Source organism: Pristiophorus japonicus, chromosome 20 (genome assembly GCF_044704955.1).
Source record: "Pristiophorus japonicus isolate sPriJap1 chromosome 20, sPriJap1.hap1, whole genome shotgun sequence".
Classification (NCBI taxonomy): domain Eukaryota; kingdom Metazoa; phylum Chordata; class Chondrichthyes; family Pristiophoridae; genus Pristiophorus; species Pristiophorus japonicus.
The window spans coordinates 31551386-31573740 of NC_091996.1; the positions used below are offsets into that span (position 1 = coordinate 31551386).

General features: G+C 44.7%; 1 protein-coding gene across 8 annotated transcripts in view; it reads left to right on the plus strand.

The window, feature by feature from the left end:
• The window catches only part of dennd1a (DENN/MADD domain containing 1A), a 604632-nt gene that overhangs the window by 424952 nt on the left and 157325 nt on the right, over positions 1 to 22355 (plus strand). For all 8 annotated transcript variants that reach the window (XM_070862693.1, XM_070862695.1, XM_070862694.1 and 5 more), the window contains exon 13: positions 10088 to 10213. In XM_070862693.1, coding sequence (XP_070718794.1) covers positions 10088 to 10213 — 126 coding nt within the window. The remainder of the gene's footprint in view (positions 1 to 10087; positions 10214 to 22355) is intronic.

Consider the following 22355-nt stretch of genomic DNA (forward strand, 5'->3'; position numbering starts at 1 on the left):
ATGAAAGAAACCCAGGTAAAATAAGTTACAGTAGAGCTGATAATATATAGCTAAAGCTAAATAATTAAGAACCTGGTGCTAAATATATCTGTCTATCAGAACATTCTCCTTAAACTTGTATTTCAGAAAGCAAAGATTAAAATAATGAAACACAAACAATAAACTTTGACCATAATTATACTTTTTTTTCATCTGTCAATATTGCACTGTAGATTCTGACAGTAACCATTGCCTAAAGTTGTTTACAGCCCCACCAATTTTCCTACAATGTGTTAGAGTACTCATCATCTTTTATACCTCGTCATCTCCATTCTTGTTTCCTTTTTCAGTTACTTTAAACAAATTATTCCACTATTTGATTGCTGTATGAGTCTGTCCTAAATTTGTGGGAGGAAAACTTACTTTTGTCCTGAAAAGAAATCTATTGTTTATGTTGTGGATTTTTCTTTTCACCATAATGCATTGTGATTTCTGCTGCTATTTCAAATTCACTGCACTGTGTTAGAACACAGCCCTGTTGACAAAGAATGGGAGTCTCGCGGCAGGAAAAATGCAGCTAGCCTCAGGCAAGGTGGTGTTTGCAGGCACAGTTGTGCTTCCAGTGTTTTGAAGGAGAAATGAAAGTACTGCCATAAGGCTCACCACCACTATTTCACTTGACATTTCTTTTGAGCAGCATTGGCTGTAGGGAATAGGAAATGCTGCATGCAAAATAATCCTATATTACTCACTGGACAGATTGCAACACGATCTTCATTCCAAACTCATAAGAACATAAGAAATAGGAGCAGGAGTCGGCCATTTGGCCCCTCGAGCCTGCTACACCATTCAATAAGATCATGGCTGATCTGATCATGGGCTCAGCTCTACTTCCCTGCCCGCTCCCCATAACCCATTACTTCCTTATCGCTCAAAAATCTATCTATCTCCACCTTAAATATATTAAATGACCCAGCCTCCACAGCTCTCTGGGGCAGAGAATTCTACAGATTTACAACCCTCTGAGAGAAGAAATTCCTCCTCATCTCAGTTATAAATGGGCGACCCCTTATTCTGAAACTATACCCCCTAGTTTTAGATTCCCCCATGAGTGGAAACATCCTCTCTGCATCTACCTTGTCGAGCTCCCTCATTGTCATATGTTTCAATAATATCACCTCTCATTCGTCTGAACTCCAATGAGTATAGGCCCAACCTACTCAACCTTTCTTCCTAAGTCAACTTAGTGAACCTTCGCTGAACTGCCTCCAATGCAAATATATCCTTCCTTAAATAAGGAGACCAAATCTGTGCGCAGTACTCCAGATGTGGCCTCATCAATAACCTGTACAGTTGTAGCAGGACTTCCCTGCTTTTATACTCCATCCCCCTTGCAATAAAGGCCAAGATTCCATTTGCTTTAAAACTCGGTGCTGATCAGTGCATTCACTTCCAAGGGATCACATGCTTCTTCTAATAATTCGCTCCTGACCTAATGTTCTTTAATATTTTTATTTGCCAGTAGTTTTATGTCTTCTACCCTGTGTGCGTAGCTTAGTTCAAATCTGTTCTTACAGTGACTAAAACAAGTACATGTACTGTAATAACCCCATTAACCTTACAAGGAAGCTGTGCTACAATCTAAGACAAGTGTCTGCTTAGAACAAGGCAGAGCCAGCAGATCCAAGTTCTGCCTGTTTCACATTGCTTGCTGGCCATTAACTAACTGGGACCTTTTTAAACATACCTTCACTCCAGTTGTGTTGCAGTGAAGCTGTAGCAAAGTGAAACTCCCTTTCACCACTTGTCTAAATTTGATTCAGACAACTTCAGTGCCAAGTTACACGACATGGTACACATCAAGCCAAAAGTGTTTTGCATCAATGCAAATTTGTAATATTACTGGTGTGTAAGTAAACTGTTTCTGACTTTTCCCATTCATGCAGATGACAGTTCCTGCCAGATAGACTTTATAGTTAGTTCTGTATCTATTACAGCTAAGGTATCGGCATCTGACTTCATTCTAGACCTATTCCAGTCTGCCAAACAATTGAACTACATCTGTAAAGCATATGAAATGCCACCAGTCTTCCACATGATTTTAATTTATCTAGCAGCTGGTTTTGCCTGCTGAATTTAATGCTCTGAATTGTGGTCCACATGAAAGGTATTCACAGTTTATGTGAAATGTCATTTTTCAAATCCTCTAGCATTTGAATCTTTTCCACTGCCTTCATAGCAACCTTTATTACGTACTATTTATTTTGTTTGCAGTCAATTCGAGTCTCTAACCTCCTATTTTGCAATTATTTCACCTTTCTCTACGTACAGTATATGACTTAAGCATCTTATTACAAACCGATATAATTGGAACGCTGTCAGGAACAATGGATGGTTTTCAAATTCACTGAACCAGTTTTCTCATTTACAGACTTATTTACAACACTTGCTTGGATTTGTGTGATTTTCTTCCAGTCTTCAGGAACCTGTTCTACAAATTGTGCTGAAGCCTGAGAGATTCAGGCTTCTTTTTCTATAGTTGTATGCCCGTATTTTCCAAAGATATTTGATTTATGCCAAGTTGTGGTTCAGCAGTTTACTTCTGTTGAAGCAAAGCTTTTCCTATAGTCAGTAGCTCCAAATGATGCTTTCTTTTGGAACCCAACTTTGCTTCATGAAGCTTTGCTGGAACTTTTAAGTGATGGTCTGTGAAAGACACTTCTGAAAATTTGTCAGATCAAGATGGACACTGCAAAAGATTCCAAGTGGAGAAAGCACAGGTTGATATGTTTTCTGACTCCCTTATCCTCTCACATTCCTGTGTGGAGAAATTGACCAAGAAACATGAAGAGAATGTGCAATATGTCAATGCAAGTCTTCCTTGATATATAAATCTGCTGCATTGTTGCTGATGAGGTCAGCTTCTGGTAATTGCAAGCACAAAAGAAAGTAATTTGAGGAAGTAACTGACCTTCACAGGTCGACTTTGAGATGCCCACTTGCATACAGGCTGTCTTAGTTTGGAAACAAGGAAGGAAATTACTGTTAATACTTCATGATCATTTAGCAAAATTCTCTGACACTTAAAGGTGTACCTTGCATCCCAATGTCATATTGGTGACTGTTCATCCAAGATACTACTACAGTATTGTCAGGGTGGAGGAATGTGAGTGTTCTGGGAGTATCTTAGATTAAGTTTTCACTGGATACTGCAGGAACTGCTCTAACAATTTCCTTGGGAGGTTGGTTTTAAGATCTATTAAGATATCATATACCCACCAAATTATTATCCTTTGACTTGATAAAGTAAGTAGGGACAAACTATTTCAACTGGCCAATGCGTTGGTAACTAGAGGATATAAGATTATCATGAAAGAACAAAGGATAATGTTAGGTTTTTTTTAATGCAGAGGCTTATTAGGATACGAAATGCCCTACCAGAACCAATGGTGGAAGCAGAATCCATAACTGCTTTATAAAACGAAGGTGGGTACATACTGAAAAAGAAAAGGGTGTGGGGAAAGAACAGTGAAATGAGGTTAAGTGAATAGCTCTTTCAAAGTGCAGGTACCTCTGTTATAAAATGTTATGCAGATGACACTAAGCTGGGTGGTGGTGTGAGCTGTGAGGAGGATGCTAAAAGGCTGCAGGGTGACTTGGACAGGTTAGGTGAGTGGGCAAACGTGTGGCAGATGCAGTATAATGTGGATAAATGTGAGGTTATCCACTTTGGTGGCAAAAACAGGAAGGCAGAATATTATCTGAATGGCGGCAGATTAGGAAAAGGGGAGGTGCAGCGAGACCTGGGTGTCATGGTACATCAGTCATTGAAAGTTGGCATGCAGGTTCAGCAGGCGGTGAAGAAGGCAAATGGTATGTTGGCCTTCATAGCGAGAGGATTTGATTATCGGAGCAGGGAGGTCTTACTGCAGTTGTACAGGGCCTTGGTGAGGCCTCACCTGGAATATTGTGTTCAGTTTTGGTCTCCTAATCCGAGAAAGGACGTTCTTGCTATTGAGGGAGTGCAGCAAAGGTTCACCAGACTGATTCCCGGGATGGCAGGACTGACATATGAGGAGAGACTGGATCGACTGGGCCTGTATTCACTGGAGTTTAGAAGGATGAGAGGGGATCTCATAGAAACATGTAAAATTCTGATGGGACTGGACAGGTTAGATGCAGGAAGAATGTTCCCGATGTTGGGGAAGTCCAGAACCAGGGGACATAGTCTAAGGATAAGGGGTAAGCCATTTAGGACTGAGATGATCAGCCATGATCTTATTGAATGGTGGTGCAGGCTCGAAGGGCCGAATGGCCTACTTCTGCACCTATTTTCTATGTTCTGTTTCTATCTTGCTTGCTACAGCTATACAAGGTATTGGTGAGGCCACACCTGGAATATCTCTTGCAGTTCTGGTTTCCATATTTACGAAAGGATATACTTGCTTTGGAGGCAGTTCAAAGAAGGTTCACTAAGTTGATTCCGGGGATGTGGGGGTTGACTTATGAGGAAAGGTTCAATAGGTTAGGCCTCTACTCATTGGAATTCAGGCGATCTTATTGAAACGTATAAGATTATGAGGGGTGGATGCAGAAAGGATGTTTCCACTGATAGGGGAGACTAGAACTACAGGGCATGATCTTAGAATAAGGGGCCGCCCATTTAAAACAGAGATGAGGAGAAATTTCTTCTGAGGGTTGTAAATCTGTGGAATTTGCTGCCTCAGAGAGCTGTGGAAGCTGGGGCATTGAATAAATTTAAGACAGAGATAGACAGTTTCTTGAACGATAAAGGAATAAGGAAAAAGGGAGCGGGCGGGGAAGTGGAGCTGAGTCCATGATCAGATCAGCCATGATCTTATTGAATGGCGGAGCAGGCTCGAAGGGCCATATGGCCTTCTCCTGCTCCTATTTCTTATGTTCTTATCATCTCTGCTTGAATGTCTGAGGAAGCAAAAGGATTAGAAAAATCATGAAAATCTGAGTCTTACTTGAGTGCAGCAAGACCCTTTTAAAGAGGAGAAAATGCTTGTATTGCAGACTGTCTTATCTGTCCTGATATCTGCGTTACTCTAAAATACATGACACCAGAGCAGACCTGTTTTGACGAGTTTATTGATTTTTGGTCAATACATTGCTACTACCCTTGAACGGCAAACCACTTCAGTTTTGGATTTATTGGAACTTTACTTTTCCATGGGGTATTCTAATTTTATTTTACATCCTTTGTTACACGCTATGAATTCAGTTTAGAAAGAATTATGTCCTGGTTTGGCCCCAGCCAGAATGGACAGACTCTTTTCCATTTTGGTATGTGGCAAGTAAGCTCTTTTGACCTCCCATTTGTTGACACATCTACTGTAAAGACATAATACAGGAAGTACCTTATGGTCCCTAGAAAATGGATGGTTAGTGCAGGAGGAGGTGAAATCCCAGGGTACTCTACAAATCGAGATTCACTAGTGATGCACTCGGTAAAATATATCCAGTAGTAAGTAGCTCAGATCCAGTCAGTTGCCAAGTCTCTGAGAGACTTACTGATGGATAATGTGTCGAATGCAAAGATGGTTCATTCGTCCGCTCGTGATGCTGTCAAAAGAGGGGCACGCAAACTTGACTACATAGCCCATGTTTTGCATAGGATGTTGAGGTGAAATTGCTGCAGCTCCCTTTTGAGGGATAACTTGGATTTAATCAACACTGGAATGGAAACCAGTAAGGAAGCAGGGAATTCTAGCCCTCTGGGCTCGCCAATGTAGGTTCGCAAGCACAGGGGTGATGGGTGAATGGGGCTTGGTACAAGTTAGAATATGGGCAGCAGAGTTTTGGATGAGCTGAAGTTTATGTAGGGTGGGAGGCTGGCCAAGAGAGCTGTAGATAATCACTGGGGGTAATCACTATTTTAATGGCTTTCGCCATTTCTGGTTTAGCTACCAAAATATATACCTCAAAGTATCTGAATTATGGATGAAGAAAATCCCATATTCACACAAACTGTTCTTTTGGATCAGTTATGGAGTGTTAACTTGCTTAATCTTCAATTTCCTCATCTGTCCTTAACTCTGATAAAGCATTTCCATCTCACAGACTATAGACCTGGGATGTCTAAGTGTAGAACGTGACTGCTGCCAATGAACCGGAAGTGGTTGCGCATGCGCAGTTTCAGTGTTTTATTTTGTTTGTTGTCGTCAGACTTTCCAAAATGAGGAATAAAGAAGCAGATTTAGAGAAGTGTCTGTCTTCTCGAAGAATGAGTGCTGGATATTTTTCCACTCCGTTTTATAAATTGTCTGATTGCCATCATGCGCCCTGATAATGCGTGTTCCCGGTTGCTAGGAGCCATCGTGCAGCATTCAATGTCAACCTGAAATTAACCAGCAGCTCATTATAACGCAATAGAGTCTGAAACCGCTGTCAACATCTGACCTAGGCTGATCGCTCAATGGAAGTGAAACAATTTCAAGGAGCTCCTTTTGGAACTCAGAAAACCAGGTGAGTCAGAGGGAAAAAAACCAATTGCCGGATCACTTAGTGTTTATTTTTTAATCGCGTGTTTATAAATCAAATTGCTAGTGGGAAAATGATGCCTATTTTAAATTTTAGTTGCATTTCTTTATAATAAAATTATTTCCAACAAGGGAAAAAAACGCTAGAGTTGGCTTTTTCACAGATCCCTGTCTGTTGTGAAAGTTATTTTTAAAATTTGTGATCTGACAGTAATGCTTCTGCGCAGTGGTTTCAGGTTCGTTGGCAGGACTCACTTCGATAAAAGTAATGTTACTGTACCAGTGTGTTCTAATGGGATTGTGACATCATATAGAACAGACCAAAGCTGTATCACATATATTGGTATTTTAAAAATAAAATTTCGGACCAATTTCAAGAATGTGTGACCAGGGGAGTAAAAGAGAGGGACTGCTATTGTGCACGGAGTACAGAATGATTGAAATGAATGCTATTGGTATGCATGCATTGTGGGCCACCCCGACCTCTGAGAGGACACCACCGCAGGTCAGGAGTATATAGAGCTGGAGCATGCCACTACAGCTTCCAGTGCGAGTTGTCCCAAGTGTGCGACGACTTTGAGGTGGGGGACTGGGTGACGTCATCAAGGCCCAGGTCGCTGGTTAGAGCATGGGATGGAACATCGGGGGGCCCAGGCACAACGGAGGAGCGGGAAGGTCGTGGCAGAGGTACGGCGAATGAGAGTTCGGGGCCCAGAAGAGCCCAGGGCCCAGGGGCAGTATGGGCCAGCTCACTCTGCGATTTGTGTGCGCACGAGGTCCGTGCAGCAGAGCAGGACTCCAGTTGTCCTGGTTTAACCCTTCCCACTGGATAAAGGCCTAGCTCTGCCAAGCCCGTGTGGTGGCTGATGTGCAACAGTCATCACACGTTAAAAAAAATACATGCACAGGCATCTTCCACCCTAGAGTTCGGGACTGAAATATCCGGTCCTTCATTGAAACATTAGTGAACTCATCCCTTTTGGTGTGGTAGCAAGTCATCCTCGCTTGAGGGACCATCGATGATGATGATGACAGCACCTGTTACTGCTATCTGCTTTCACTGCTCTTTGTCCAGGCTAACATCCCCAGTATTGAAGCACTGACCACACTCGATCAGCTTCGCTGGACAGGCTACATAGTTTGCATGCCAGATACGAGACTCCCGAAGCAAATGCTTTACACGGAGCTCCTTCATGGTAAATGAGCCAAAGGTGGGCAGCGGAAGCGTTACAAGGACACCCTTAAAGCCTCCCTGATAAAGTGCGACATCACCACTGACACCTGGGAGACCCTGGCCAAAGACCGCTTGAGGATGAGAAAGTGCATCTGGGAGGGCGTTGAGCTCTTCGAGTCTCAACGCAAAGAGCGTGAAGAGGTCAGGCACAGACAGCGGAAGGAGCGCGCAGCAAACCAGCCCCACCCACCTACCCCCTTCCCTCGACGAATGTCTGTCCCACCTGTAACAGGGTCTGTGGCCCTCGTGTTGGACTGTTCAGCCACAAAAGAACTCACTTCAGGAGTGGAAACAAGTCTTCCTCGATTCCGAGGGACTGCCTTTGATGATGATGATGATGACTGCTTTTAAGACAAATGCACACTTGCAATACGGCTTGTTTTAATTCTGTTTGTGCCATTGTTCACTTTATTAACAACTTGCATTTATATAGTGCCTTTAACTTAGTAAAATGACCCAAGGTGCTTCATAGAAGCTTTCTCAAGTAAAATTTGACACCGACCCTCAATGAGATATTAGGACAGGTGACTAAAAGCTTTGACAAAGAGATAGGATTTACGGGGCGTCTTAAAAGACAAATGAGAGATAGAGAGGTTTAGGGAGGGGCTTCCAAAACAGGGCCATGGCAGCTGATGGCATCACCGCCAGTGATGGGCCGATGAAAATTGGTAATGCGCAAAAGGCCGGAATTGGAGAAGCGCAGCGATCTCGGAGGGTTGTAGGGCTGGAGGAGGTTACAGAGATAGAGTAGGGTGAGGCCATGGAAGGATTTGAACACAAGGATGAGAATTTTAAATTCGAGGCGTTGCCAGACCGGGAGTCAGTGTCGGTCAGTGCGCACAGGGGTGTTGGGTGAATGGGACTTTGTGAGAGTTAGGATTCGAGCAGCAGATTCGCTGAAGTTTACGGAGGGTGGCTGGTGGTTGGCTGGCCAAGAGCGCATTGGAATAGTCTGGAGGTCATCACGATATTAATAGTATAATCATCAAACCTTTTGATAGAGTTCTGGGTTTGCTGATGTATATTTTTCATAGTAGATTCATATTTATTTTCACTGTTATTTATCAATGCATCTAGTTTTCTATTACTGTATGGAGGTTGCTCAGCAAGAATGTTTGGTAGCTATAGATAGTTTCCTGAAGCTCCTATTAACTTCAATTCTGTCTTCTCTTTCACAAGCTACGTGACAGTTAATTTTCCCATCGGAATATCCTGTACTTCTGCTTTTCTTTCACTGTCAGAAATGCTGTCATTTCAATCATTATCTATCCTAACAACCCCAAGTACATCTCTATTATGTTCTACCTCAGTTCAGAACAAGACTACTGCATTACAACTTCAAACCTAATAACAGAAAAGATGTATAATACTTGACACTGTTGCATCTTTTAAAAGCCTTATTACTCTTCAGTTTTCAGTTAGTATTATTTGATCTTGTACATTTTTCTTTGGTTTTTCAACACCATCACAAATTGTGTGTCTAATTTCATCTGTGTCAACTATGTCAAATTCTATTTCCTACACGAGCTATCTGCTTAGTATGTTCCCCTCTATTGCGTATTTCCTTAACGTTACACTACACATTTTCTTGTTCTGGAGAGAAGAAACTTGACCTGCTAACCCTCAAGAAATTTTGAAGTCAGTGAATCAGTAATGGACACTGGCTTTTAATCAATGCCAACACTGCTGTGTGATTCAACCAACTAGTGATTTAGCTTGCTAGGATGTTATTTTTTACTTGTACCTCTTCGAAGGAGTGTCTTTCCTGAGAAATGGAGAGTTTGTTACACACGGTGATTGCCTCACTCGACTATCAGCATCCACTCATAGTTATTCAGCTGCAACAGTCATACCTGTGTGAAACCGCAGCTGTGCCACTGGACTGTTGTGCAGTCAAAAGCTCAGCTTTTGGGGCGCCCGTTTTTTTTCTTGTGGAAACTTGGGCCCATTACGTGGCCACTCAGTCTTTACCTGATCTAGTAACATGTGACAAAGTTGAACGACTGTTGTATGTTCTTGTACTTCAAACTTTTATCTAATGAGTATAGAATGTTGACACATACCCCCTTAATTATTACTAACTATTATAAATGGTTTCTTAGTATATTTATTTGGACTAGACTTGTTGCAGCTATATTTGGATCACAATAATGTGGTAGCTTGTTTTGCGGGTGTTTTAGGAAAAGCATAATAATGTAATTACTGCCCCAAATTAAGATCAGGCTACCAGAGCAAAGCTTTATCTTGGGCTTGATTAGAGAACACTGCATAACCCACTTCATAGTGCCATTTGAGACTTGAATTACTTTAGATTCTTCAGTGTGCTGATTCTCTCATTTTCCTTCCTTATTTTCATTCAAATGTGCAGTTATCAACACTAAAGAACAGACTTAAAAAAGTGTCGACAACCACAGGAGATGGAGTTGCTCGTGCATTTTTAAAGACTCAGGCGGCCCTGTTTGGCAGCTACAGAAATGCTCTGAAGATTGAACCTGTAAGTTGACCAAATTATTGCACTCTTACAGCCATACAAATGATACCTATGTTTTTAAAACATGCTTAATAATGAGCCAGCTGCTCCTCAGCCATACTAATAATGTAATGGCCAATTCTTCCGGTATTAGATTTTGTGTTACACACACATGCATTTTTCATGTTCTAGTATTTGTATGGAAGATCTTGAGTAAAGATCTTGCTTTTAGTAAGAATGATTTACAGTGTATAAGCAACATTTTCTTCTTCATGATATTACTTGGAAAACCAGTGTTAAAAATTACTTTTATTGTGAAGCTATAGTGTTGTACATAGAATTAATTAAGTTGCAGCTGCAAAACAAATCACTGATATTTGTTATAGTGTTGAAAATTAAGGATAGGGTGACTGAGTTTATAATTAAGGATAGGTTGACTGAATGCCTCAAAATTTCCAGTTGATCAGAGAGAGCCAGCATGGATTTGTGAAAGGTAGGACATGCCTGACAAACCTGATTAAATTTTTTGAGGTGGTGACTAAAGAAGTGGACACGGGAATGTCTATGGATGTTATATATATGGACTTCCAGAAGGCATTTGATAAAGTTCCACATAAGAGACTGTTAACTAAGGTAGAAGCCCATGGAATTGAATGCAAATTAGTGACCTGGTTAGGAAATTAGCTGAGTGGCAGGAGACGAGAGTAGGGATAATGGTAGGTACTCAAATTGGCAGGATATGACTAGTGGTGTCCTGCAGGGATGTGCGTTGGCACCTCAACTATTCACAGCATTTATTAACGACTTAGATGATGGCATGGTAAGCCATATATAAAAATTTGACGATGACACAAAGATAGGCGGCATTGTAGGCAGTGTAGATGAAAGCATAACATTACAAAGCGGTATCAATTGATTTAGTGAAATGGCAAAAATGTGTCAAATGGATTTCAATGTAGGCAAATCCACTTGGACGTAAAAAGGATAGAATAGGTGAAAAGCTAAAAACAGTGGAGGTCCAAAGCGACTTGGGGGGAGAGGGGGGGGCGTCCAGGTACACAGATCATTAAAATATAATCGACACGTACAGAAAATAATCAAAAAGGCTAATGGAATGCTGGCCTTTATATGTAGAGAACTGGAATACAAGGGGGTAGAGGTTATGGTGCAGCTATACAAAGCCCTGGTTAGACCACACCTGGAGTACTGTGAGCAGTTCTGGGCACCACACGTTAGGAAGGATATATTGGCCTTGGAGGTTTACCAGAATGATACCCGGACTTCAAAGTGTTAATTTACGAGGAACAATTATACAAATTAGGGTTGTACTCCCTAGAATTTAGGTTAAGGGGTGAGCTGGTCAAAGTTTTCAGGGTATTAAGGGGAACCGATAGGGTAGATAGAGAGAAACTATTTCTGCTGGTTGGGGAGTCTTGGACTAGGGGGCATAGTGTAAAAATTAGAGCCAGATCTTTCAGGAATGAAATTAAGAAACACTTCTACACACAATGGGTGGTAGAAGCTTGGAACTCTCTTCCGCAAATGGCAATTGATGCTGGATCAATTTTAAATTTTAAATCGGAGTTTGATAGATTTTGTTAACCAAAGGTATTAAGGGTTTGGTCATAGATCTCACTGAATGACGGAACAGGCTCAATGGCCTACTCCTGTTCCTCTGTTCCTAATTTTTTAGCAGATGTAAATATTAATTTATTAATTTTTTTTAATTTGGGATTTCATTGTCTTGCCCACTCAGTTTTCCTCTTTAATTTCTCCGCTACTATCCTCCACCTCTATGATGCCTTACTCTGCTACATGAGAGGGTTGGGAAAGTTCATGTCATTTTGCATGTACTTATCACAAATTTTCCCTATCAGCTATAGGAATGAATGTCATAAAAATTACCATTGTATGAAAATAGATTGATTTATGGTATCTTGCCTGCAGAGCAATGGTTGGATTTGCATTCAGAACGCATTGTCATATTGATTCTGTGTACAGAAACTAAATACTGAAAGGATGCCATTAGAACTGTCATGATTAGTACGTATCTTGTTTTGTAAAAAAAATACTGAAGGTTTGGGATCATAACTGCTTTATAACTCCCTTGATGGTTCTGCTTGTTAAGGCACTAGATAACAGGAGCAGGAAGTATGGCTCAGCTATTCAGTCTCTGATTCCTGGTCTATGCTGAGTCAGTTCATCTCCATGGTAGTGTTGGAGTTGGTCTCAATGCCAGTGGGTTAACTAGGGAAGACATTGTCACGGGTTCCTGATTGCTATGCAGCACCCCAGCTGAATGTGCATATGTTTGAACAGGATCAGGCTTGACTATGTTTCCCTGCACCTCCAACCCTCCCATGCTGGTCACTATTTTAGCTCACATATAAGTGAGGTACCAGAACTATCTCCCACCAGCAGTGACCAGCTTCAAAGGAAAAGATGGGGATGACATTCGTGAGGGAACAAAAATACCTGTCTTATTTTTGACCAGAAGATACATTGACAACTCATCATAAAGGATTTTTTAAATGATAAATGTTCCAAAATGAACTGTTCTACCCATTCTTGTAGTAATATCTCCAATCCCTGCTGTTGCATTAACTGATTCCAGCTAAGGCAGCTATAGGAGAATTAAAATTGACCTCGGGTAGGGTGGGGAAAATTATGCTCGGAATCCTGTCTTTGATTTCTAAATGATCTTAAGTATGTGTATGAACACAACAAGAAGGTGTTATATGATGCTTTTAATGTGAAAAACCACCCCAAGACTTCATAGGGTGAAGAAATAAAAATGGACAGATGTCAAACCATGTTGGGAAAGTTCGGGGAGGTGATCGAAAGCTTGGTCAAAAACATGTTTTTTAAAGAAGGCTTTTAAAAGGAGAGAGGTCCAGAGAGTGGGCTGAAGGTTCTGCTCCCAATTATGGAGAGACTCCTGACCAATGGGTTCATCACAGACCCAATCCACATCCGGACCGGGGTCAAGCAGGGCTGCGTCATCGCACCAACGCTGTTCTCGATCTTCCTTGCTGCAACGCTTCATCTCACCCTCAGCAAGCTCCCGGCCGGAATGAAGCTAAATTATAGAACAGATGGGAATCTGTTCAACCTCTGCTGCCTCCAGGCCAAATACAGGGTTGTCCTATCCTCTGTCATTGAACTACAGTATGCAGAAGACGCTTGTGTCTGTGCACACTCGGAGGTTGAACTCCAAGCCATCGCCAACACCTTCACCGAGGGGTATGAGAGCATGGAACTTACGCTAAACATCCTTAAGACAAAGGTCCTCTACCAACCTGATCCCACCATGAAACTCTGTCCCCCGATTATCAAAACCCACGACGAGGCCTTGGACAAAGTAGACCATTTCCCATACCTTGGGAACCTACTGTCAGCAAGAGCAGACATCGACAACGAGGCCTTCGATTGCCTGAGGAAGAGTGTTTGAAGACAATCCGGTATCAAGCTCATGGTCTACAGGGCAGTCGTGATACCTGCCTTCCTATATGGTTCAGATATGTGAAGTATATACAGCAGACACCTCAAAACAGCAGAAAAGTACCACCACGCTACCTCCGTAAGATCCTGCAAATCCATTGGCAGGATGAACGCACCAATGTCAGTGTTCTCGCTCAGGCCAACATCCCCAGCATCGAAGCATTAACCAAGCTCAATCAGCTCCGCTGGGCGGACCACATCCTCCACATGCCCGACTCGAGACTCCGGAACCAAGCGTTCTACCCAGAGCTTCAACACGGCAAGCAAGCCCCAGGTAGACACAGGAAAAGCTTCAAAGCCTCCTTGATAAAGTGCAACATCCCCACCGACTCCTGGGAATCCCTGGCCCATGACCGCCCAAAGTAGAGGAAGAGCATCCGGGAGTGCGCTGAGCACCTTGAGTTCCATCACCAAGATCAATCAAAAACCATGAGTAGACAGCGGAAGGAGCGTGCATCAACCCAGACTCCCCACCCACCCTTTCCTTCAACCACCGTCTGCCCCACCTGTGACAGAGACTGTAATTCCCGCATTGGACTCCTCAGTCACCTGAGAACTCACTTTTAGAGTGGAAGCCAGTCATCCTCGACTCCGAGGGACTGCCGATGATGATGATGGGGAGAAGGGAGACAATGAACAGAAGGCCAGAGACGGAGAGCTGAAGGATACATGAAGAGATACAAGTCTGGAGAACTTTGTAAAGATTGGTTGGAGCAAGGCTGTTGTGGAGGGATTTGAGGAATTTATATTCTGTGTATTGAAGGCAGCGAGTGCAGGTCAGCAAGGATGGGTGTAATCAGCATGCGGGACATGACATTGACGGCTGAGGTTTGACCAAATTGGAATTTGCTGAGGTAGGAGACAAGCAAGGAAGACAAGGGGGGTAGGCATTGACCTCTGCCCAAAACAGGGCGCACCCTCTGTTTTTTTGAGAATTTTCTCTGCTGCAACCCAAGCAGCGGAGATGCCGTCGATATTCGGCACTTGGTAGTTTTTTTTGGCTCGGGGCGGAAGTCGAGGCAGCTGAGGGGTGGAAGTGCTCTTACAGCGAGTCCGCCGCGCTGATGACGTCCGCATCATGCTGACACGTCACAGCGTTCCTCCCCTTCAGTTAAAGACTTCAGTCGCAAACACTAGGCCACCAAGGGAGGGTTTCGGCCGGGCCAGCGGCCTGGCACCCAGGCTGCCTGTTGGCGGCCCGGCCGAAGCTGGGGGCATAATTGTCGGGCCGACCTGGCACAGTTGGCCAACAATAAAAAAAATAAAATGGCGTCGCCGGCAGCATCATCTCCCCTTTAAGGGTGGCCGCGCTGCCGACCAACAAGGAGTGCACCGACCGGCGCCAACGCTGCTCACACGGGGCAATTCCGCAACAGGGATATTTCCTACGGGACAATTTCGGGACGGGGTCGGCGCGTGCTCGCTGCGGCGGGAAAACAGGCGGAGCGATCCCCTACACCGCCCGCACCCTGAGGAAGGGCAATTAAAAAAATGGCGGCCCCTCCGCAGAGAGTCGGCAGCCATTCCGCACTGTTCAGGCAGCCAGAGGCCTAAGCGGGAGGGGCAATTTCAGCCCCGAGAAATCAAGTCTCGAGGTAACAAAAGTGTAGATAAGGGTTTCGGTAGCAGTGGGGGTGTAGGGTGGGGGGGTGCTAGAAGTAAAGGCGGGCAATATCAGAGATGGAAATTAGCAGTCTTGGTGAGGCAGAATGTGAGGTTTGAAATTCAACTCTGGGTTCAACAGGATGGCAAGATTTTGCTTTGCTTGATTTAGACTGAGTGAATTACCAGAGACAGAGATGGAATCGGTGTCAAGAGAGCAGGGATTTTGGTGGCTGGGGGAAAAACAACAGCTTTGGTCTTTCCATTGCTTAATTGGGGAAAATGTTCACTCCTCCGTGACCTAATTGCAGTCAGGCAGTCTGACAGCACAGAGATGGTTGTGGGGCCAGGGAAAAGATAAAGTGTTAGGCCTGGGTGTTGCCAGCATACATGTGGATACCAAATGAAACAAGATTAGCCTAGATGCTTGATGATTCCGTTGTCTGAATATTCCATTCATATTGTTTGTCCAGACTCGACCACTAAACATACCCCGACCACTAAAACATCGAATCAGTGAGGAACCAGTCAGCAGCCGCTGTTCATGGCACTGCACAATATCTTGTTTTGCCGCCATCAGGAAACATGGTTTCAGAAAGGGGAAAACATTGTTGTTCCTTGTATGCCCTCCATACATAGACCTACTTAGGTTGCATGTAGTCCAGTGATAGAATAAAGCCAAGATAGTATTCCTTTTACTGACTGAAACAACAATCTCTTAACAGTGTTTTAATTCTATCCAAACATTAGTGCAATATTCAAGGATGGGTGATGATACAATATTTCAAAAATAATCTCACCTTTGATTTAGTGCTTGTAGAAGTTGCATTAAAATGTAATTTTTTGGTGGAAATATTTTTTTTAAACAACACTAAAATGTGTACATTCCAATAACCTTCAAATGCACTGTAAATAGGGCACATTATCCCTTTTATTAGCATCCTATTGCTTATCCTTCCCTATTAATAAAATTGATGGTATTTTTGCTAAATTTAGTGAAAGATTACAGTGCCTTTGCAGAAAACAGCCATGATCTTCGCCCATTAAAATATACCCTCAAGCATCCAAACCTTTGTTAGTCCCTCCCTTTCCCCTCATGTTGCAGGCACTCGGAGTTGCTACTGTGTTTTCTATTAACGATCTATTTTTCCACCGACAATTGCAGCTTCAGTAACTGCTAGCTTCATTAGTAGATTGCGGCAAGCTTCATAAAATGGTTTCCCTCACCAGGAATTCCATTGAATCGTGGGATTACTCCAGCTAACTTCAGAAGTTTTGTCCTTTTCCCTTTCGTTTTTGTTGTCCTATAAGAAAAGTCTTCAGTGGATTTGTATCAAATTATAGTGTATAGCTATTTCAGCATCCAGTGGATTCCTTATAAATATTAGATTTGTTCTATGGAATTGAAGATGCGTTATCGTCACCATTTTTGATTTTAGTTTCACCTCCACAACTTGATAAATCTAACAGATTTGAACATCATTTTATATTTAATTATTTAATTTTTTTTAATTCTATATTTTTAGTGACAATATTTGCAAGTGGGCAAAGCTATGACAGATAAAATTCAATACAAATAAGTGCATAGTCTTAGACATTGGAGAAAAGACTGGGGCCATATGTAATGAATGGTGTTGAGACTGAAAGAGAACCGGGAGTGATGGTAATGTCAGAGCAACTATTAACAAAGCAACTTGACTTGAATAGAGTGCCAGTTCAGTAGTGTATAAATTTGAAGTAATCATGCTAAAGCAATATAGTTCTCTGATCAGGTTGCATCATGAATACTGTGTTTAGTTCTAGTCACTGAGGTATTAAGGCAACATCTGAGCATGAGAAGTGGTGCAGAAAAGGTCCATGAAGCAGATGCATAGTATTGGAGGACTAACTTACAAAGAAAGGTTAGAAAAACTTGTACTCAAGCACTGAATGGAGAGGTGACCTAAGATATTAAAGTTAATATATAAACAGGTTAATGTTGAGCACTATTTCAGTTGACTGTTGGACAAGGAGATTAGATACAAACTGGAAGTCAAGTTCAGGATTGACGTCAGGAAGCACTTTTTAACACACAGAGTAATTAATATTGGAAGCGTCTTCCAGGTAGGGTAGTAGAGGCAGAAAGACCGGAGTGATTCAAGAGGCAGTTAAACTCTGCCGGTGAGGAAATTGTAGGTTGCTGTGGAAGGATGAGCTTGATAGATCAAATGGGCTTCCCTCATTTGTCAAGTAAAGAGATATTTTAGAATCATAGAATTGTACAGCACAGAATGAGGCCATTCGGCCCGTCAAATCTGTACCGACCCTTTCAAAGAACAATCCAGTTAGTCCCACTCCCCCCGCTCTTTCCCCATATCCCTGCAATGTTAATCCTTCACGTATTTATCCAATTTCCTTTTGAAGGTTACTATTGAATCAGTATCCACCACCCAATCAGGCAGTGCATTCCAAGTCCTAATCACTTGTTGCAGAAAAAGATTTTTCCTCATGTCACTAATTTCCCCTCATTAGTGCTGAAAAATGAAATATCTTTCCACTTTGAGGGCCCAAGTTTCCACAAGAAAAAAACGGGCGCCTCTCCGAGCTGGGCGCTCATTTTTCGCGCCTAAAACGGCGCCTAAAAAAATCCTCGGTAGTCTGCACCTACTTACAGGTCCTCTGGCCCTTGGCGCAGTCAGCACGAGCTGTGGGGGGGCGGAGACAGGTCCCGGCGCTGAAACAGTGCCGGGACCTCTGCACATGCGCGCTACAGTCGGCACGCAAGTGCAGTAGCTCCAGGCGCCGAACTGTGTGGGAGGGGCCCGAAGCACGCAGCCCCTAGCCCTGGCCCAATGGCCTCACTGGGGCTCCTCCCACGGCCAGCTCCTGCTCCCCGCCTGACCAGACCCGGCACTCGCTCCCCCCCCACGACGACCCGCTCTCCCCCGCCCCGACACCCGCTCCCACCCCGGGGCCCGACACCCGCTCCCCCACCCCCCCCCCCGCACCGACCCGACACCCGCTCCCCCCCCCCCACTGACCCGACCCGCGCTCCTGTTCCCCGACCCGACGCCCCCCCCCCTCTCTCCCTCCCTCCCCTCCCTCCCTCTCTCCCTCCCCTCCCCCTCTCCCCCTCCCCCTCCCCCTCCCTCCCCCTCTCCCTCTCCCCCTCCCTCCCCTCTCCCTCTCCCCCTCCTCTCTCTCTCTCTCTCTCTCTCTCTCTCTCTCTCTCTCTCTCTCTCCCTCCCCTCTCCCTCCCTCCCTCCCTCTCTCTCTCCCTCTCCCTCCCACCCTCCCCTCTTTCTCTCTCCCTCCCCTCTCTCTCTCTCTCTCTCCCTCCCCTCTCTCTCTCTATCTCTCTCTCTCTCTCTCTCTCTCCCTCCCCTCTCTCTCTCTCTCCCCTCTCTCCCTCCCCTCCCTCCCTCCTCTCTCTCCCACCCTCCCCTCTCTCCCTCCCTCCCCTCTCTCTCTCCCTCCCTTCTCTCTCTCTCTCTCTCTCTCTCTCTCTCTCCCTCTCTCCCTCCCCTCTCTCCCTCCCTCCCCTCCCTCCCTCCCCTCTCTCCCTCCCTCCCTCCCCTCTCTCCCTCCCTCCCTCCCCTCTCTCCCTCCCTCCCTCCCCTCTCTCTCTCTCTCTCTCTCTTTCCCTCCCTCCCTCCCCTCTCTCTCTCTCTCTCTCTCTCTCTCTCTCTCTCTCCCCCTCTCTCCCTCCCCTCTCTCCCCCCTCCCCCTCGCCCTCCCTCCCTCCCCCCCCCTCCCCCCTCTCTCTCTCTCTCCCCCTCCCGCTCAGCGGCACGAACGGCTGCAGAATTCTCCCTGGCTGAAGCACTTTCACACAGGTAGGAAGATGGTTTATTTAATCTTTTCTTGGCTTATAAATGTTTATTCAGGTTGGATTTATTTGTATAATATTTGTAGAAGTATAAATAAGGATTTATTGTCGAATTTAATGAGTTCCCTTCCCCTCCCCTCCCCTCCCCCCCACCTCGTTCTGGACGCCTAATTTGTAACCTGCGCCTGATTTTTTAATGTGTAGAACAGGTTTTTTCAGTTCTACAAAAATCTTCACTTGCTCCATTCTACTTTAGTTTGGAGTACATTTTCACTGTGGAAACTTTCAAATCAGGCGTCAGTGGCCGGACACGCCCCCTTTTGAAGAAAAAATTCTGTTCTAAACTAGAACTGTTCTACCTGACTAGAACTGCAGAAAAAAAAATGTGGAGAATTGCGATTTCTAAAATAGTCGTTCTCCACCAGTTGCTCCTAAAAATCAGGCGCGAATCATGTGGAAACTTGGGCCCTGAGCTTCTACTGTCGGCATTTTGTACTCTGAGGTTCAGATTACAGAGAATGGGGTAGATTTTGACTTTGTGCGGTAATGTAAAACAGGTGATGGTGAATCAGCCACCTGTTTTACATCTCGCCCAATTTTTATTTCTGTTGTCTTCAATGAAAATAAAAATCAGCCCAAACTTAGCACATCACCCCTTGCTGCATCAGTGTTGAATTTTAATTTATCATACCGATCATCCAGGTTGCCTTACTGAGCGAGTGGCAATTTAGTACAGATTTGCATGGCCTACACCTGAGGGGAATTGGCCAAGACTGCTGAAACTCATTTTACTTCAAAGCTGCCAGAAAAAGTAGGGCATTTTTCTTACTAGCGGAGGGATGTGTACAGACATTCAACAGACACACTTGTAGCAGTGACTGGGAGCCATGTGAGCAGTGGGAAACTAGATGCCAAATGTATGGTAACAATGGGCCACATGTAATGTTCTAAAAACTGTAATATATAGGGCCCAAGTTTCCACATGATTTGCGCCTGATTTTTAGGAGCAACTGGTGGAGAACGGACTATCTTAGAAATCGCAATTCTCCACATTTTTTTTTCTGCAGTTCTAGTCAGGTAGAACAGTTCTGCTTTGGAACAGAATTTTTTCTTCAAAAGGGGGCGTGTCCGGCCACTGACGCCTGATTTGAAAGTTTCCACAGTGAAAACGTACTCCAAACTAAAGTAGAATGGAGCAAGTGAAGATTTTTGTAGAACTGAAAAAACCTGTTCTACACATTAAAAAATCAGGCGCAGGTTACAAATTAGGCGTCCAGAACGAGGTGGGGGGGAGGGGGAAGGGAAGTCATTAAATTCTATAATAAATCCTTATTTATACTTATACAAATATTATACAAATAAATCCAACCTGAATAAACATTTATAAGCAAAGAAAAGATTAAATAAACCATCTTCCTACCTGTATGAAAGTGCTTCGGGCAGGCCTTTAGGGACCGAAGGCTGAACGGGCCGGCCCGAGACTTCGGGCAGGGCCCATCCCCAGCACCAGATTTACAGGTAGGTGGCGTTGGGTTGGGTCGGGTCGGGGGGGAGAGAGAGAGGGGGGGGAGAGGGAGAGGGGGAGGGCGGAGGGAGAGAGAGAGAGGGAGGGGGGGGCGGGGAGAGACAGGGAGGGAGGTGGGGGGGGAGGTCAGGTCGGATCCAGTCCGGGAGCGGGAGTCGGGTCGGGTCCAGTGGGGGGCGGGGGGGTCAGGTCGGGGGGCGGGAGCGCGGGTCGGGTCGGGTCCAGTCGGGGAGCGGGAACAGGAGCGCGGATAGGGTCGGGTCCAGTCGGGGAGCGGGAACAGGAGCGCGGGTAGGGTCGGGTCCAGTCGGGGGGGCGGGGAGCGGGAACAGGACCGCGGGTCAGTCGGGGGGGGGGGGGGGGGGGGGGCGGGGAGTGGGTGTCGGGTCGGGTCTGGTCCGGAGGCAGGGGGTGGGCGGAGGGAGCGGGTGTCGGGTCTGGTCCGGAGGCGGGGGGGGGGGGGGGAGCAAGTGTCTGGTCTGGCCGAGGGGGGGGCGGAGAGCAGGAACTGACCGTGGGAGGAGCCTTATTCACGCAGCCCCAGTGAGGCCATTCAGCCAGGGCTAGGGGCTGCGTGCTTCGGGCTCCTCCCACACAGTTCGGTGCCTGGAGCTACTGCACTTGCGTGCCCACTGTAGCGCACATGTGCAGAGGTCCCGGCACTGTTTTCAGCGCAGGGACCTGGCTCCGCCCCCTACAGCTCGTGCTGCCTGCGCCGAGGGCCAGAGGACCTGCAAGTAGGTGGAGAATACCGAGGATTTTTTTAGGCGCACTTTGTGGCGCGAAAAACGGGCGTCCAGGTCGGGACTGCGCCGTTCTCGGCGCGTGTGGAAACTTGGGCCCATTAAGGTGGATGATCTACAACAATGGAAGAATAGACTGAAACTGGAGATCAAAGGTAAGAGGTAATAATGAAGAGATAATTGAAAATGAACTCCAAAACAGATTTTTCAACCGAACACATTTTTGTTTTAGTACATTTAATTTTGACTTCTTTATATAGTCACCTTTCTATCTTCTGCAGGCTGCTTCTGCAGTAAATAGAACAATAGAGATTTACAGCAGAAAAGGGCCATTCAGCCCTTGGTGTTTTGTACAAGCTCTTGGCTGGAGCAATTCAAAATGAATCCCATTGCCCCGCACTCTCCCCAAAGCCTCTACAAATATTTATCCAGATTATCCTTGAAATGATGCAATGATCTCTAGCTCAATCAATCCCTGTGGCAAAGCATACCATGCTCCAATAACATTGAGCGTAAGGACATTTCTGTTAACTTCTCTGCATTCTCAGTGTCAATTCTAAATGGCTGACCCCTCATCACTTCCCTGCCAGAGGAAATAGTCTTTCCCTATTCACTCTTATCAAAACTTTTCATAATTTAAAAAAACATCTGAGCCTTCCCTGCTCCAGTGGAAATAGTGCCAGTATCTCAAGTCTCTCCTCATAACTATAGTTTCTCATCCCTGATTTCATCTTGGTGAATCTATGCTGTACACACTGGCTTTAATATCCTATCTATAATGAGGCACTCAAAGCTGTACACAATTCTGTAACACTGGTGTAACCAGTATTTTGTATAATTTTATCATTGCTTCTTTACTATTTATACTTTGTTGCTATTTATAAGATCCAAAGTATTGGGCCAGATTTTGCCAAAATAATGGTGAGACTAATGGTGCTTGCCGTTATTTATGCATATATGGTGTAGGACCTTCAGGCGAGGAGCAGA